The 19,215-nt window shown below is 39.8% G+C and overlaps 3 protein-coding genes across 3 annotated transcripts in view; 1 reads left to right on the top strand and 2 right to left on the bottom strand.

The window, feature by feature from the left end:
* The window catches only part of VEGFD (vascular endothelial growth factor D), a 46,000-nt gene extending 44,476 nt beyond the window's left edge, over positions 1 to 1,524 (bottom strand). The window contains exon 1 of the mRNA XM_081565285.1: positions 965 to 1,524. Coding sequence (XP_081421411.1) covers positions 965 to 1,054 — 90 coding nt within the window. The 5' untranslated portion in view covers positions 1,055 to 1,524. The remainder of the gene's footprint in view (positions 1 to 964) is intronic.
* Positions 1 to 6,547, top strand: part of LOC145536265 (uncharacterized) — a 60,411-nt gene extending 53,864 nt beyond the window's left edge. The window contains exons 2-4 of the transcript XR_014075726.1: positions 2,122 to 2,277; positions 4,808 to 4,887; positions 6,376 to 6,547. The gene's annotated coding sequence lies outside the window, so the exon portion shown is untranslated. The remainder of the gene's footprint in view (positions 1 to 2,121; positions 2,278 to 4,807; positions 4,888 to 6,375) is intronic.
* A 5,677-nt stretch (positions 6,548 to 12,224) lies between these two features.
* The window catches only part of PIR (pirin), a 215,981-nt gene continuing 208,990 nt past the window's right edge, over positions 12,225 to 19,215 (bottom strand). The window contains exons 10-11 of the mRNA XM_081564115.1: positions 16,127 to 16,209; positions 12,225 to 12,254 (exon numbers count right to left, since the gene is read on the bottom strand). Of these exons, the coding sequence (XP_081420241.1) occupies positions 12,225 to 12,254; positions 16,127 to 16,209 (113 nt within the window). The remainder of the gene's footprint in view (positions 12,255 to 16,126; positions 16,210 to 19,215) is intronic.

Raw genomic sequence — 19,215 nt, 5'->3', positions numbered from 1 at the left:
AAGAGTAAGACGTTTTCACCCCCAATTTTCCCCTGTTGGGGGCGATATCACCCTTACTGAAAATGCACGTCCTAACAGCTACAAAAACTCAAGTCCAGGTTGATTGTTAACAGCCAGAGATTCTTAAATCAATAATGATTTAGCACCACTTTAGTCAAAGCAATTATATCTTAACCATTTTCAAAATCAAGAGCTGAGAACAACAATATAAACTGTGAAATGCATAAAACTGGGTGAAATCATGCTCAGTCAGTCACATCCCAGTTAATTTTTTTGTATTACTCTCAATTCATTGGGTTCTATTTGATGCTTGCTGATAGAATCCAATATTCAATTATAGCTGAGTTTTACACACATTTCAAAAAGCAAAGGACCAAAACGACTTCCACAAAAAGATTTTTCTACATGGTAGAAAGGGTAATTTGGAAAACCAGAGAGAAAATGTCTGCAGAAAGCATGGCAGTTTTTGATTTACAGAAGAAATTAACTAACTAAACTAACTAAAAAAAGGAACATTTGCTGTTCACAGATGACCTGAAAATAAACAGCCCACAAAGTTATCTGTGTCATAAAACAAATCAATGCTTCCTTAGAAAAATCACTGTAGTACAGTAGAAATGAACGCAACATTGTAAATAACTATACTCCAATAAAAAAAAATGACTGTGCCATCTGCACATACAGTTGAGGGAAAACTTTCCTATTTGAAAAGATTCCAGAACGCCCATTCATGTCCTATTACATCTCCAAAAGCCTCCTACCCTAAGCATTTAAAAAAACTCATGGCAAGAATCTGAATAAGCTTAAGAAACAATACTCATTAACAAGTACAGGACATATCCTACCCACTATCAGTAGTGTTCTGCATTTTTCTATTATCTCAAAAATAGTGGGGACAAAGAAAGCATCCTCTGTATAAGCCAACTTAAACATCTGCATCACATGAAAAATTGAGCTCACCTACCTTCACTGGTCCACGTTCATAACTGGAGCCCTGCACCAACTGCAGAGACGACATCATGAAAATATTCACCATGGCCCACTGTCTGTACATTCTGAATATTCTGTATTCAGTATCCACTGATTACCAAGCAGTTGACATCAGGCAGCTAGAGCAAACTGGTTCAAAAGGCATTCTCCAGAAGGAAAGTTCGAAACCCCAAGGGTTCACAGGGAATAACAAGTAATCTGTTGTGATCAAAATCAATTAGTCAAGGTGCATTTCTGTGCAATCTTATGGAAGGGGGAGAGAGATGAAAAAAATGTTCTCATGCTCCAAAAATAATCAGGAAGTGGACATGTCTTCTACTTGAAACGAGAAAGCACTCTAAATCCATTTCATGTCCAGCAAATTAAAAAAATAAAAAATCTTTCCACCCTATGCCCAGGTTCAAGTTGTTTTATAAGGAGGTGGTGCGGCCACCAATGTTTGCAGCTACAGAAGGCTGGGACCCAACTGTGGATTCAAACTCTTTTCACAACCCTCATGGAAGCTTGCAGGAGCATGTGTCTTAAATCTGACACAGATTTTGGCAGAAAAAGCAGGGAAGTCTTGGCCGTAATCCTGTCGTGTCCCTACCAATAGCGGGGCAGTTTTGAAACTGACTGAAGCGCTCAGAACTGCTGTTACTTTAATGCAGATAACCTGTAACATGAAACCAACCCCAGCACATAGGCACGGAAACTGCATTGTTCAGAAAGAGACCTCAGATGCTCACACACCTATAATCAGTAAGACACACAGAAAGTAATCAAAGATGCTTTAAAAAGCACACAGGCACAAAGATGACAAAATAGGCACACATCTGTGGAAAGGTAAACATATACAAAAAGTTTTTTAACAGAAGCCTAGTAATTTAGGTTGAAATGAAGACCACTGATTTTTAGAGAAGCAATAATTAGGTTTATTTGCTTGGGCCAGGAAATATCTTACACACAGTGCTATATTAAAAAAAAAAAAAACATGTTATCACTTGAGTGTGGAATTCTTTACAAACACTGGCGAAGTCAGCCTTGGAAACTGCACACACTGAATGGGTGGATGTCACAAAGGGCAACATTCTAGAAGGCAGTCAGAGCCGCCTTTATGCTTGTCACCAGTTTCCGATCTTTGATTTACAGGTTTTGGCTCTTTCAAAGCCGTTTTTCGCATTTCTGAAGTCAAGAATGGCCTGACAAATCTCTTCATCTGTGTTCATCACAAATGGACCCAGAGCAGAAAAGAGATGCTCAGAAAGTTCCAGGTGATGAGAACATTTTTTTTCTACTGTGAAAATGGTACGTATTTCTGTACTTCTTAATTTGAAACAAACTCAGGCACATCTGAACAGCACAAGGTTATTTTCACAGCACCCGATCCCTGAGGACTGTAATACAAGTTTCTTGACTAGGATTGTTTATGATTATAAAGAACAAACTTCAGATAAACAAATGCAATTATATCTCACTCATCCATTCCAGGCTGTCATCAGCAATGACAATATTTTTATTTGAAACATTCTCAGGTTTGGTTCTATTGTAACTATTTTTGTAGTTGTTACTTCTCTTTATCCTCTATCTTTTTTATTGAAGTATAATGGACACACGTTATATTAGTTTCAGGTGTACAGTATAACGATTTGATATTTGTATATATTGGGAAATGATTGCTACATTAAGTTAGTTAACATCTGTCACCATCCATAGTTACAGAAGTTTTTTTCTTGTGAAGAGAACTTTTAAGATTTATTGTTGTTGTCAGTTGTATAGAATTGAATTGACTGATATTAAGAACTGAACTGATTTTAAAAATTGGCAAATCGCGTCACAGTGTTGGTATCTGCACAGTATATGAAGCCGTGTCCTTATGTGAGGGGTCCAAGTCATTTCTTAAAATTAGTAGCACCTGACAGACACTAAAGTACAAAATTTTCAAGTCGAGAAAACATCACATTTTGGATTCTCCAGGGGTCAGTACACTTAGGCCAGATATTTTAGATTTTGTGGGTCAAACCATATCTGTCTCAACCACTCAACTCTTCTGTTGAAGCACAAAAGCAGTCATAGACAATATACAAGTGACTAGGGATGGCGTGTTCCAATAAAACTTTATTTACAAAAATGTGTAGTGGACAGATTTGGCCCATGGGTCACAGTTTGTCTAATTCCTAGGTTTGAACTTGGCTTTTGCTAAAGGTGTAGAAGTCCTCTTCTCATCAACCAAGAGGCAAAATGTCTGTCTCTTTCCCTCTCTTCACATACTGTAGGAGCAAAAGGGTATTGTCTTAGACTGTATCACCTCCAACATATGTTGGATAAACAGGGCCAGCTCTTATATGGCATTGGCAGTGTCTTGAAAGCAGCTGACAGATTTGTCCATTCAGTATATCTCTTGCCCTAGCCTGCAGACATTCCATCAGGAGCCTTTTACAAAGTGCTTCGTCTAAGAGGCTTTTCTCTGAGAGACCCAGATTAAAACATAACTTAATACTTGGAATAACACAGTCAAACTTCTTAATTACTGTTAGCATATCAGCACAGATTTGGCATTCACTTTGGTTTAGCACTTGAGAAGGAAGATTCAATATCACAAGCCTTGATGATATTGAGGCCTTTTGAGAGACTGCAAGGTACAGGATGGCAAGAGAAAGGGAAAGCAGGTAGCAGGCATCTAAATTCATTCATTTAATGACTTACCTATCCAGCATTTATTGTGCACTTATTGAATAATGAACATGGCGCTGGGAGCTAGAGACATAAAGCTGAATACAGACGCTCTCCCCTCAAGGACCTCAAATCTATCACACAGACAGATACGAAAACAAATTATTACAAAACAGTGTGACAAACAGAATGACAAAAGTATGGAAAATTCAAAGAATTAGCACAGAAAGGGGAGGAGGAGCCCAGGACAGAATTCATAAACATGGTGATGTCCAAACAGGCAGACATGGGGGAAAGGCGTTTTCAGAACTAGCATGCGGGAGGCAGTGACAATGCGGCACAGTGCTGGAAGGAAGACTCGAAGGGGAAAACAAAGGGGGACAGGATCTGATAAGGAGGAAGAGGCCAGACCACTCTGGGGTTTGAACTCGATCTCTTGGAAGACATTTGGACATAATTCCGCAGGTGATCGGGAATCACCGAAGAGTTAAGTACACAGCACTGTGCTCTGATGTGCAGTTTGGAGAAGACACCTTTGGCATCAGGGTAGAGAAGACGTCTGGCCTGGGAGGCTGAGTTGATGGTGGAATTGTTTAAGGATATCTGAGACACGAGACACAGGAAGCTGTGGGTAGAGCAAGGAGCTCAGTTCTGGATATTCTGACGTGAAGGCACTGGAGACAATCAGACAGCTTCCTGGCAGAGGTGCTCGGTACATTGTTGGAAATAGGGTTCTGGGGCTCCTGAGAGAAGTTTCATCTGGAGATGTGGACTATACCAGGTAGGAAAAATGAGAGAGCCCGCATATGCAAAATAAATAATAAATTCTAGAGGGCATCCTGGAAAAGTCAACTTTTTAAAGGACACAGAAAAGAAAGGGAAATGGAACTCAGAAAATGAGAGCAGGTACTGGGCTAAGGAGTGACTTTCTGCACATCACAATTTTGCTAGAGATGGGACTTGTGAAGCACCTCTCTCCTCCTCCAATTCCTTTCCTGTACAAACAGTACACTTCTGGGCTTCCATTTTGACACTTCTCTGGGGGTATTCTGCTGTGATCCCAAATCATAATGTGCATGTGAATCACCTGGGAATCTTATTAAAATGCAGATGCTGAACCAGAAGGTCTGGAGTGAGGTCTGAAACTGCATTTCTATCTCTCCAGTGATGCTGATGCTGCTGGTTCAAGGACCACACTTTGAGAAACAAGGTAATCACTGGAAGTGTGAGCCCTCCAAAGCCAAGGTAAGGAAGCTCATCTCAAATCCTGAAGAAGAAAACTGAGGCCAGAAAGTGCATGTTTTTGTTTTTCTTTTTTTGGGTGGTGGCGGGGAATGTGAGCATGCTAAGTCGCTTCAGTCGTGTCTGACTCCTTACAGCCCTGTGGACTGTAGCCCACCAGGCTCCTCTGTCCATGGAATTCTCCAGGCAAGAATACTGGAGTGGGTTGCCATGCCCTCCTCCAGGGGATCTTCCCAACTCAGGGATCGAATCCACATCTCTTATATCTCCTGCATTGGCAGGCGGGTTCTTTACCACTAGTGCCAATTGGGAAGCCCTTTTGGTGGGGGGAATAGTATATAACTAAATTAATTTATTTTTCTGAAATTCAGGTATAACTCACATACAGCATTATATAAGTTTCCAGTACAACATAATTATTCGGTATTTGCACACATTGGGAAATGATCACAGTAAGTCTAGTTATTGTCTATTAGCACACATAATGACAGAATTTTTTTCTTGTGATAAGAACTTTTAAGATCTACTCTCTTAGCAACTTCCAAACATGCAGTACAGTGTTATTGACTATAGTCACCATGTTGTACACTATATCCCCCAGAAAGCATGTTTTTTAATACATGTAAGGGTTATGAACAAGAAAATTATTTGCTAGTTATGTATAATCCTATCAAACCTCTTTTAACCTACACATTTCATCCCTTCTCTAATCAAGTCTTTGAACTCCCTCCCTCTACTGTAATACAAATGGTGTGAGTTTAATTTCTCATTATGGAGAAACTTCCTATAGTGGAGATACACAAGACGCACAAGACAAGGGTTTACAAGACTAGGGTTCAAATCCCAGCTCCACCACTAACAATTACTTTCCGTCACAGAAGCCACAGGACAGAGAAAGGGCAACCAAGTGCAGGGAGAGGAACAAGGCTGGGGGGCTGAAATCGAACAGCTTGAGTGTGAATCCAGCTTGAGGTTTGTTGTATGTGGCCAACAAACCTCTTAGCAGATAGTGCTACCCAAGTATTTGTTATGTAAAGAAGTTCTGTTTTCCTCATCAACTAGTACTGGTTCCCAAATAGTCAAGAGATGGTTGTGGTGGTCTTCAAACATGCCCAGGTAAAAGGAAATTTTCTGGGTTTGAAAAAGGTAATGAAAGAAAATAAATAAACAAGTAGAATGCTTTGTCTCTCATTAACTGAGATTTCAGGTGCCATCTCTATGTTGTTTGGTTAATCTAAATTTGTGCGTGCCAGCACACCCAGTATCCCCAAGTTCCAAGCCTCAGAGAGGATTCACGGGAGGTGAATGGAGGGTGGCTACAGGTGGTCCCACTCCTTTGGCCTGTCACCTATTGTAGCTGAATTCTTGGTTTTCATCACTGATGCAGGGGACATTGCTTAACTTAAAAGATTTCCATCCCACACATTCTTTCCCCACCTAAATTCTAGCTGCTATTAATAAAGATGGTGATCCTACTCAATTTGTCTGCAGGCTTCTTCCAGAAAAACAAACTATTTCAGGGCTGTTCAATCAAGATAAAAGAAAATGAGAACCATGAACCTTTGGAGTGGAAATCAGAAGCCTGCAAAATCCAGGTCAAATGCTATGGGCTAGGTGAGGTAAAATTAAATGCTCGCCTCTTAAATTACTGATAGAACAAAAATGAGTATTTTAAAGATAATCAGTTTTCTTTAAATTTATGACCAGTTGGGTCTTTTTTTTTTTTTCTGAAATCACTGTGCGTATCATTAGCCAAGGCAAGGTAGCGTAATGGGATTTTAATGCATGTTAAATTTAATAATTAGGTAAGTGGATGTACACTATGCTTTGTGGCATTTATCTAAATAATAGGTTGAGTTCTAGGTGCTTTTAGACATTCCTCATTTAATCAAACAACAACATTTTGAAGAAGTCAAGACAAAGAACTGAAGTGACTATTATGAATACCTATTTCAGGATTTTCTGCCTCCAAGTACAGTCCTATTTCTACTAAACCACAGTTATCTCTATTTGTTTTGTTGTATTAAAGTCTAGTTTATTTACAATTTTGTGTTAATTTCTGCTGTATAGCAAAATGATTCAGTGATACCTATACATACACACACATATATTCTTTTTTACATTCTTTTCCATTATGGTCTATTATAGAATACTGAATATAGTTTCCTGTGCTATACAGTAAGCCCTTGTTGTTTATCTTCTTATATCTTTATTTATTTATTTGGTTTGGTGGTTTTTTGTTTTTTTGTTTTTTTTGGCCACGCTGCATGGCTTGTGGTATTTTAGTTCCCCAACCATGGGTTGAACGTGGGTCCTCAGCAGTGAAAGTGCAGAGTCCTAAACACTGGCACCAGGAAATTCCCTATATTTGTTTTCTTTTTTTTTCCCAATTAACTAGGATGGATTCAAATATTTTAGAAACTTCCAAAGAAATATTCCTAAGAGGTTCCTATTTTTCACTAATAAGCCAATAAACTATAAGGACAGTATCGAAATCACTGTTATAGGAATTGCTTGGTGGCCCAGTGGTTAAGACTCAACACGTTCACTGCCATGGACCCGGGTTCAGTCACTGGGAGCTAAGATCCCACAAGCCGTGTGGTATAGCCAAAAAGAAAACCAAAGAAATCATTGTTATTTTTGGTAAAGATAAAAATGATATTCAACTCCCCAGTAGACCATAAAATCTTTTAAGTTGAAATTCTTTTGACACAACATAAAAAATACTGTTTTTGGTCCCCTCAAAGTTCAAACCTTCATGTCCTACACATGATGGATACTCAAGAAATGTTTCTTGAAAAGAAACAGAGCGTGAATATAGAAATAAATACCATGTGTATATTTTCCTTTGACAATAGAGAAATGAAACAAAATCCTCAACTTTGTAGATAGAGAGAGGACAAAAATCCAGCTGTTCTTCCCAGTGATACTATAGATGTACTCTGCTTTCAAAGAAATGAAAACCAACCAAGAAAATCGCCATCATTTGTGGCTTACCATGCTGGACAACTGGTTCTTTTAATGGCTCCCCAGCAATTAGGACAAAGTGGCTTCTCTCAGGAGCCTAAAGGCAAGAAAGAAAGCAACAAACAATAAATAGATTTATTTTTGACTATCTGATTAGGAATGATTTGGAGCTGACATTCTGGCCAAATGGATAATGTCCTTAATTCTAAAGATAAATTCCAGAAATATTTTCTGTGCAGTGTGCAATAGGGAGATGCTCATTCTTTAAGATGCTTGGTGGCAATCAAAACTCAAGAATACATCCCAACCACCAAAATGATAACCTACTCAAATAAAGGAGAATTTAAATTAAGATTTTTCCTTAATTAGAAACATCTTTATGACAAACTATATAAATAACTTGGTTTGTTATAGGGCTTATAACTTCCTACTAAAATTTTAATTTTGAGAATGGAAAATTATTCATGCAAATCCAAAAGGAACATTTTGTTACTTTCAACATTTATCACTATTAGTATAAAATATGCCCCAGAAATGCTGCACTAAATGAAACCTTATAAAAACATCCCAGGAACATCTGCTCAGGCAAATTTCTCTCCAAAAGGATCCTATTGTTTTTGTTTAGAATTAAGATGAGGTTTTTTTATCCCTGAAACTGAAAAAATATTAATTATTAAATCCAATATTAGTGTGGATGCAGGGAATGATACAATTTTCAATACATCGTTAGGGAGATTTTCTATACATCATTAGGGTGCTGTAATACTTCCAGAGAGCCCTCCTATTGCTGATGTCTTCTGACACAATCATGCCAGAGAAACCAGCAGAACCTCCCACCACACTTGTGATAAGATAAATATGGTCAAATGATTTCTGTGAAAGTCTTAATTTACTCCCTACTTGCTGTCAAAATGTACTAATGTGAACTCAGCTAAAAATCAACAGAGTAAGCTATTTAGAGAGAAGAAATAGAGACTCAGATGTAAAGAAGAGACTTGTGGACAAAGCAGAGGAAGGAGAGGCGAGGATAAATTTAGAAAATAGCATTCACATATATACACTATCATGTGTATAACAGATAACTAGTGGGAAGTTGCTATATAACACAGGGAGCCCAGCCTGGCACTCTGTGACAACCTAGAGGAATGGGATGGGGGGGGAGGGTCAAAAGGGAGGGAATATATATATATACATAATTATGACTGATTTGTGATGATGTAAGGTAGAGACCAAGAAGAAGAAATGCAAAAATGCAAAGTGGTTGTCTGAGGAGGCCTTACAAATGGCTGAGAAAAGAAGAGAAGTGAAAGGCAAAGGAGAAAAGGAAAGATATATCCATCTGAATGCAGAGTTCCAAAGAATAGCAAAGAGCGATGAGAAAGCCTTTTTAAGTGATCAATGCAAAGAGATAGAGGAACACAATAGAATGGGAAAGACTAGAGATCTCTTCAAGAAAATTAGAGATACCAAGGGAACATTTCATGCAAAGATGGGCTCAATAAAGGACAGAAATGGTATGGACCTAACAGAAGGAGAAAATATTAAGAAAAGGTGGCAAGAATACACAGAAGAACTATACAAAAAAGATCTTATGACCTAGGTAACCACGATGCTGTGATCACTCACCTAGAGTCAGACATCCTGGAGTGTGAAGTCAAATGGGCCTTAGGAAAAATCACTACAAACAAAGCTAGTGGAGGTGATGGAATTCCAGTTGAGCTATTTGAAATCCTAAAAGATGATGCTGTTAAAGTGCTACACTCAATTGCCAATAAATCTGGAAAACTCAGCAGTGGCCACAGGACTGGAAAAGGTCACTTTTCATTCCAATCCCAGAGAAAGGCAATGCCAAAGAATGTTCAAACTACTGCACAATTACTCATCTCACATGATAGCAAAGTAATGCTGAAAATTCTCCAAGCTAGGCTTCAACATTACATGAACTGAGAATTTCCAGATGTTCAAGCTGGATTTAGAAAAGGCAGAGGAACCAGAGATCAAATTGCCAACATCTGTTGGATCATAGAAAAAGCAAAGGAATTCCAGAAAAAAACATCTACTTCTGCTTTATTGACTATGCTAAAGCCTTTGTGTGGATCACAACAAACTGGAAAATTCTTAAAGAGATGGGAATACCAGACCACCTTACCTGCCTCCTGAGAAACTGTATGCAGGTCAGGAAGCAACAGTTAGAACTGGACATGGAACAACAGACTGGGTCAAAATTTGGAAAGGAGTATGTGAAGGCTGTATATTGTCATCCTGCTTATTTAACTTATATGCAGAGTACATCATGAGAAATGCCGGGCTGGATGAAGCACAAGCTGGAATCAAGATTGCAGGGAGAAATATCAACAACCTCAGATATGCAGATGACAACACCCTTATGGCAGAAAGTGAAAAGGAACTAAAGAGCCTCTAGATGAAAGTGAAAGAGAAGAGTGAAAAAGCTGGCTTAAAACTCAACATTCAAAAAACTAAGATCATGGCATCCGGTCCCATCACTTCATGGCAAATAGATGGGGAAACAATGGAAACAGTGACAGACTTTATTTTCTTGGGCTCCAAAATCACTGCAGATGGTGACTGCAGCCATGAAATTAAAAGATGCTTGCTCCCTGGACCCAGCGTCAGGGTCTTTTCCAATTGAATCAAGTGGCAAGAGTATTGGAGCTTCAGCTTCAGCATCAATCCTTCCAATGAATATTCAGGTCTGATCTCCTTTAGGCTTGACTGGTTTGATCTCCTTGTTGTCCAAGGGACTCTCAAGAGTCTTCTCCAACACCACAGTTCAAAAGCATCAATTCTTCGGCACTCAGCTTTCTTTATGGTCCAACTCTCTCATCCATACATGACAACTAGAAAAACCATAGCTTTAAGAATATTGGAGTGGGTTGCCATTTCCTTCTCCAGGGGATCTTCCTGACCCAGGGATCAAACCTAGTTCTCCTGTGTTGCAGGCAGATTCTTTACCAACTGAACCACCAGGGAAGCCCGACTAACACTTGACTAGTCAGACCTTTGTCAGTGAATTAATGTCTCTGCTTTTTAATATGCTGTCTAGGTTTGTCATAGCTTTTCTTCCAGGGAGCAAGCATCTTTTAATTTCATGGCTGCAGTCACCATCTGCAGTGATTTTGGAGCCCAAGAAAATAAAGTCTGTCACTGTTATTACATCATTTATACTTTAATCTGAGGGAAGATATCACTAAAAACTGTTTTGAGGTGTTTTTTTTTTGGAGGAGCTAAGCACTTGACTTCTAGGTTCAGGAAACAGGGGGAAAAGGATCAGGGGTCATAAGAGAAAAGGAAAGAAAAGGTCAACCTCCTTGTGTCACGGGTTTATGACTCCTCAGAATGTAAGTTTCTTAATTCAGAAGATACGTCTTTTGTGAGTGACAAATGTGTCCTACAGTTTACACAGTTTGGAATAATAATAAAGTACTCAAAATTCAAGTTTTGTTCCTTTTGACATTAGTCATATCAAATGATGACTTTCATTTATAAGTCAGACAGTAGGATAAAAGGATACTAGTGTTTGGTCTGAAATGAAAAATGATCCAGCTGCTGGGTGTTGAGTTGTTTTGGTATTGGGCTTTCCATTTCAGAGAGCGGCAGGCTGGTCCAAGCTCCTTTGAATGACTTTTTCACAAAATTAACTTATGCATGGACCCTTGTCCTCTAACCTAAGCCAGATGCTTTGGGTCTTTTTCTTTTTCCTTAAGTGCATCCTTTTTCTTCCCTTACCTAGCCTTCTTTGGTGAAAGCTGATGATCTTTATGAATTTTCACTAGAGTGCTCTTGTGGCTGCAAGTCCCAATTGCTGCTATCTTGAAAAGTTCTCGTCTATGGCAAGGCAACCTTGGGTACAACATCAAATGAGAAGACTAGTCAAAACAAGGAGAAGGAAAGACCTATTGAAGGTCATGAGTCCCTGTGTGGATTTAAGTCAGTGCCCTATTGGGGTCTGATGAAGAGACTCTCATACAAAGGTAACAGAAGTCCACCTATTGCTTCATGGATAGCTGCCCCAACCCATACTCATGGTTTTTGGGGGTCCAGAACATGTCTTTCACTTTGGCACACCTTCTAAGAGTTTAGTTTTGAGTCAGGACCTTCTGGGTTTACGTAACAATTCACTTTTACAAAATGCTCTGTTATTCCATAAAAATTTCCAAGATATGTCTTGAGTTCCACTGATACTGACAAGAATGATCGAAGCCCAGATGAAGCCCTAAGATTCATCTAAGATGGTGATAACTTCTACACTGTGAATATGCATTCAGAGTTTGTTTGATTGATCAGAAATATTCAATACAAAGCTTGAGATGGCTCTTGGACTCTGAGAATTAATCTAAAGGCATGCTTTTGCTTCAGGAACATTTATTAGAGTGAAATATTACCTGAAAAACATTACCAGAAAGTGAGATTTAACAGGACTTAATCGCATGCAATTCTTCTTACTCGATTTCATTGTTTATACTTCTTAGGTCAAGTGAAAGTGAAAACAATGAACTGTTACCAGTTTTTGAAGCGTAATGGTTTATTTTACTATGAATTTTTATACATCAGCAAAAAGTTGTCTCTAACTTTAAATGGTACTCTTTAACTGGCACCATTCACAGGGAATACATTAAATTAATACAGGTTAACATTTAATTTGGAGAAGGAAATGGCAACCCACTCCAGTATTCTTGCCTGGAGAATCTCAGGGATGGGGGAGCCTGGTGGGCTGCCATCTATGGGGTTGCACAGAGTCGGACATGACTGAAGTGACTTAGCGGCAGCAGCAGCAGCAACATTTAATTAAAATAAAAATTGAAAGACAAATTTGTTAAAGAGTACCATTACTCTCAAGTATGGTTTCAATGGCAGTCAAAGAGGAATTGATTGTCTACCTTGACAAGTAAGTCTGTTAACCTATGAGGCTTAAGACTTTCTCAATAGGACACTAGTACAAACATGAGTTTAAAGGTGAGACCAAGCCTTCACATCAAATCCATGTGCTCCTGATCAGGGAGCCATCTTGGCAACCATGATACTAACTGTGGTACCTTGCTGCCAAAGCAGCACAGGGAGGCTGAATGCTCAGAACATAGGCTGTTCCAGGGTGGCCATTCAATCCAGGCTTAAATGTCCAGAGTAGCCCGGGGTTGAGCTCCATCTCTAAGAATAATATAAAAGTTAAGGCCATTTTGAAGTCAATGCTGAGGTTTGGGCTTCTTCTCAGAAGTCAAAGAGTCTGGCTTAACAACTCTTCAGTACACACCAAGCCCCTGCAACGCTTCCCCTCCTGGAAGACTTTAGAGTACAGTCACAAAAGATAATCCACACTCTGAGTGAAAAAGACAGAGCTCCCTGTGGCCTAAAATTTGCTGGTCCAAGATGTGGTCTACATCAACTCTTCCCTGCCCTCCTCACCTGCCCAAGGACTGGCCATTCCAGAGAAACCCACCGAGACTCCTGGACCACCAGGGAGACAGGCATGAGGGTGAAGACACAGAATGAGAAGCAGAGGAAGAGCAGGAAGAGCAAAACAGAGGAAATCCAGGGACTACCTGTCAGCTCCTCATTCCTGCCCACAACTCTGTGCACGGGGGAACAGGGGAGAACCATGAAGGCACAGGTCATTCTTTTATCCTCAGGCTACACCTAGTCCTGAGTGAAGACACCTCTGGCCTGGAGCCCAATTGAATAAGAGTCCTTTAAGGCCTTTTTCTAGCTGCAGAAAATCACGTGTCCTAAACCTGAGAGCCTAAGGTATGAATCCTCATTAAGTAACATGTATGTGGCATGACCACCTGTCACATCAAGTGTTTAGATCAGTGAACTTTCCAGCTATCATCATCGGACACCCACTGTGTACTAGATTAGGGAGAAGCAAAGCTGTCCTTGTAAAGAGCCAGAGAGCAAAGATTTTAGGCTTTGTGGGCCACCCAGTCTCTGTCACAACCACTTCCCTGTGGTATGAAAGCATCCACAGACAAACGGAAACGAATGGGTGTGACTGGGATCCAATGAAACTTTAGGAAAAGTTTACATCTGGTCTATTGGGCATAAATTACTGATCCCCATGCTAGATGTGGCCTAGACTCTTGACCTGCATAATCGCACATAATCTGACAGCCCCATGCGGCTGGCATCATTATTTCAAATCCGCAGGCAGAAAAACTGAACAAAAAGCCCAGGGGGGTTGAGAACTGTGTCCAAAGTCACATGGCTAACGAGTGGCAAAGCCAAGATTCACACCGTCACAGGCTTTTCCTGTGGTGTCTAAGGGGGACTTTCTACTCTTCCTGGATATAAGTGATACACGCTCATGTAAAGGCTAATTTTTGGAACTAAGAGCTCTTCCTAATGTCTTGATGGCTCAAGCTACACTTACATACAGTCAAAATTACAGAAGGGCATGTAACAGAACCTTGCCCCGGGTCACGGAACTGGGGGCTTCAGCCGACTCTTTTCCATCCACTGCCTCCCTATTTCTGGCTTCCCTCACATCTTCATTCTGGTATTCTGCTTCAGTTTCCAAATCCTGATCACCTACAGCGTGCCCTGTGCTACATCACAGAGAGGCCTGAGGTTGTCAAGTTAAACCAGGTAATGTTACAGACTAACCTGGTGTCAGGAGGGTCTCTGGCTTATATATAGCTTCCATGCCTCTTTTGTGCATTGGGTGGAAACGGACGAAATCACCATTTTTGTAGGTCACACGTGGCAGTTTCATACAGTTTAACCTAATAACATGAGCATGGACCCCGAGATATGCATTTCCTCTAGAGCTCACGGGCCTCTGCTTCCCTTTACTTCACTGCTCCGGGAGGTGCCACAGAGAAATAAAGGAGCAATAGGGGAGCAGTCAGCAAAGGGAGCTAAGCTATAAGCCTTCCTCACACCCACTGAATTCTACCATGCCAGGGTCGGAGGGCTGGCGGTCAGTCAGATGGCCTCTCTGCCAGTCACCTGCATGCTGACACAGTTTTAATCCCTACTTTTCAAAATTCAACTTTGCAGGAGCTTTGGCACAACTGTCTCCTCAATTTTCCTTATTAGAATGGCACAAAGCAGCCATATGGGCCTCATAGGCTCACAAGATGGTGAGTGACTTGTCCAAAGGAATAAAAGAAGGAACACGAGGAAGAAATCTGTCAACGAAGGTTAAAAAGCTCCTCGAAAATATCAGAAACTTTACTTACAAAGCAAGGATTCAACACAAAAGGACTACGAGATGGAGCATATATTCTTCTCAGTTCAACATGGGGCTGAATTTCAAAGGACTCCATGGGAATATGTATGGAGATCTACATTTATACCCCTAGAGTGCTGATCCATTTTCACTTATGCTAAAGATAAAATCAATCAAGTGTATAAAGAAAGAAAAAGTAAGAAACAAGGAGAGCTGTTGCCTCAGATTCAAATTTCTCAGTTCAGTTCAGTCGCTCAGTCGTGTCCGACTCTTTGCGACCCCATGAATTGCAGCACGCCAGGCCTCTCTGTCCATCACCAACTCCCGGAGTCTACCCAAACCCATGTCCATCGAGTCGGTGAAATTTCTAGGGGTAAACAATTTGGACTTTCGATGATTCCTAAAGATGAGGAATCAGTATAGATAATACCTTAAAATAAACCACTAGAAATAACTGAAGTTAATGAAACTGGTTGATAAACTTGTGGCACAGTTTCTTTCCCTGAGGAAGAGAAAAAATTATCCAGGTACAGAGGAGATTTGGGCATTTTTTTGGAAACTGGAAACTAGTAGAAAGTGCAACTTAAAAAGATTAAAGCAATTTAAGTGTCCATCAACAGATTAATGGATAAAGACAATGTGGTACATATATACAATGTAATATTACTCAGCCATAAAAAATGGAAGTTTGCTGTTTGTAGCAACAAATAGCATGGAGTTGTGAGCAGGGACTTAGACAGCATTATATTAATTGAAGTAAATCAGACAGAGAAAGAGAGATACTATATGATAATACTTAATGTAGAATCTAAAAAATACAATAAAGTAGTGAATATAACAAAAAAAGTAGACTCACAGATACAGAAAACAACTGCTGGTTACCAGGGGTAGGGGAGGGGTAATATAGGGATGAAGGATTAGGAGATACAAACCACTGGGTGTGAGATAGGCTCAAGAATGTATTGTACAACATGGGGAATATAGCCAAAATTTTGTAATAACTGTTAATGGAAAGTAACCTTTAAAATTACACTAAAAATTTTTAAAACAAAAAACTTTTATGAAAAAAGAAATATTTTTAATATTTACCTTGTTCTCCACATGGACACTGTCACCTTCTCCCAGCACGGCTGTGTGATGAGGTTCTGTTTTTTGCTGTGCATCACCAGGTCCTACAAAAAAGATGACCCACTTAATTTAGTCCTCATGATGCTACATTTCTCATATGAATTCAAATTTGGTTAACTACACAGTACCACAATATTAATTTCAAGTTTAGAAATAACAGATTTAGGAATCTCCTTAAATCTCTTGGTTGATGGTATTTGCAATTATTAAAGTCCAAAACTGGCTTGTTTCCCAATGTAGAAAAGGAGATAAATCCAATACTGTGTTTCTACTTACACTTTTAATGTTATGCCTGATAGCTTAATTAATAAGCAAAGTCCTTGGCATCATATGCTAATGAGAGTGTTTCCTTGGGTCAATTATAAACCTAAGGTTTTTTCTTTTTTAAATTATGAAAATATAATAACACGTTTACAAATATAGAACGAAGTTACATGTATGTGTATGTGTTAGTCGCTTGGTCATGTCTGACTCTTTGCAATCCCATAAACTGTAGTCTGCCAGGCTTCTCTGTCCATGGAATTTTCCAGGCAAGAATGCTGGAGTAGGTTACCATTTCCTCCTCCAGGGGATATTCCCGACCCAGGGATTGAACCTGTATCTTCTGGGTCTCCCTCACTGGCAGGTGGATTCTTTACCACTGAGGCACCTGGGAAGCCCAGCAAGTTCAGGTTGGGTATATTTCCATCCCTTCTATATTGAGGCTCACAGACAAAATAATACAAAATGCAATTGTGTGTTAAAGGCAACAAGAAAGGAATAAACAAAGTTCAATGAGAGAACAGGACTATAGAATTCTGCAGGATCAGATAGACCAACAGAAGGCAAAACAAGGATGAAGGGTCTTCTAGAGAAGAGGATAGACTGTGAGGGGCTGGGAATATGTAGGGCATGCCTGGGGAAATGGGGAACCTTCTATCATTTCTGGAACATTCTTTTGGGAGGAATGATGGCAATGAAGACTGGCTTCAGCTCAAGGAAATACACTCTGAGGAAAGGATGTGTGTGTGTAATGGTTAGACCTGTGTTTTGGAGAAATAACTGAAAGCAGAGCACAGAATAAATTGGAGGAGGCAAGACTGAAGTTAGAATGAGCTGTTAGGAGTTTATTCTAACAGTCAAACTGGAAATGAATTCTAGTCTGAGCTTGGAGAGTGAACAGAGAAAGACAGGAGTGGGTTTGAGAGGTAGGATTGAGAAAGACATGTGCATGGACAACAGAGAGAAGATTTCAAGCATGATGTCTGGGGACCCACCTACATGACATTCTGGGCTATAAATAAAGGCATTCACCTGACATGATAGAGCTATAGCTGAATAATCAAGGTGGAAGTGCTTATTTAAGTGAAAACAAGAGCTTGAGGAATTACCATATAAACAGAAACATTTGTGAATTTTGTGAATACTGGCTGGAGTTCAATGATAGCCATATTTTCTAGAGAAGTCCTCCCTTTTACCTCCACTTTGGAGATAACCTATATGAAGCAGAAAGGTTCTTTGTGATGCTTGCAAATGTGAAACAGGATTCTAAGAGAGGCCTTCTTAACCCCGAGTCAATGTGTTCCCAAGGGGTCCATGGATAGAATTCAGAGCAGTCACGGGCTTGCATGGGAAACAAATGACATCTTTACTTTCACAAACACCTACCTGAAATGTGGCCTTTCTTTCAATCATGAATATAGCACCCCCCAAAAAAAATCATAGCTGTATTAGGTGGACCAATGACTTTGTCTCCAGTAGAAATTATAGGTATTTTCTTACCTCACTAGCATTATAGAGATCTCAAAATCAGTTTATGTTAATCACTAGTTAACCTAATTTAAATCTGCTTCTGGATCATGTTATTACAAATGTCATCAGAGAAGTATACATGGAATTATATCATAGACTTGTTCTTTGAACCATTTAATGACTTTATTGAATTATAAAAAAAAAAAACAAAAACATTGTTCAGAGGTGGGGCTTTGGCAAATCTCAAAAGGATTCATGGAACAGAAAAGTTTAAGAATCTCTTTCTGAATCTGCCTGCCAATCCAGGGGACACAGGTTCAATCCCTAGTCCAGGAAGATCCCACATGTTGTGAGGCAACTAACTCCAAGCACCACAACCACTGAAGCCCGCACTCTAGAGTCCCTGAGCTGCAACTACTGAAGCCCCTGCACTTAGAGCCCATGCTCCACAACAAGTGAAGTCACTGCAATGAGATGAGAAGCCTGAGCATCTCAATGAAGAGTAGCTCCAGTTCGCCACAACTAGAGAAAGCCAACTCACAGCAATGAAGACCCAGCGCAGGCAAAAATTGAAAAGAAAAGAACTTCTGTCTCAGAGGCAGTGGTGTGCTAATGTTTACCAACTGGCTTTCAAGGGCAAGGGGAAGAACCAACCTGAGGTGTAGTGTGTGCCAATTTCCACGGTGTAAATGCTCCTACTGTGATCAGTTTCAAGCTACCAATCTGAGGTCAGGGAAGATGTACACAACCAAATCCTGTGAGCTGCCAAGAGCCAGCCCCAGCACACGACTAAAGGCTTCTTCTCCACCAAAGATTTCAGTTAACAGTTGTCATAGCAGTGAATGGTAAACTCCATTGATTTTCCACTCATGCAAGGATGTGGCAATAAGAGACGTCTCGGAGTCTAAGAATAATCTTATTTAGAGTGGGGTAATATTTTTCACTGTGATAATGGAGCAGCCTTTTATTAAGTGTGCTATACTGAGATTCTCTGTGAGCAATGAACCATGTTGTTATCTTCAACAAATTTGTATTACCCATTACCCATATGGTCTACTCCTAGCCCCTAATTTTATCATGTAGGATGTTTTATGATAGAGAGACCAAAACAGTTTATAAAGCCCCTTTTGCTATGTTTTGATGGAATGAGCTGGCAAGAGACAGCTTTCAGAAAAATGCTGAACTGGGATTTCTCTGCACCTCCTATCAGGGTAGCTTGCTTGACTGCAGTTCATTGGTCTGTAACAAAATCTTAATTTAGAAACAGAGAGTTCATATTTCCCTAAGAGCGTTCATTCTAATTTTATACAAAATGCAAT

Source organism: Giraffa tippelskirchi, chromosome X (genome assembly GCF_054371585.1).
Source record: "Giraffa tippelskirchi isolate mGirTip1 chromosome X, T2T-mGirTip1v1.2.pri, whole genome shotgun sequence".
NCBI classification, from domain to species: Eukaryota; Metazoa; Chordata; class Mammalia; order Artiodactyla; family Giraffidae; genus Giraffa; species Giraffa tippelskirchi.
The sequence above is the reverse complement of the archived record's forward strand: the minus strand, read 5'-3'. Positions and strand labels throughout refer to the sequence as shown.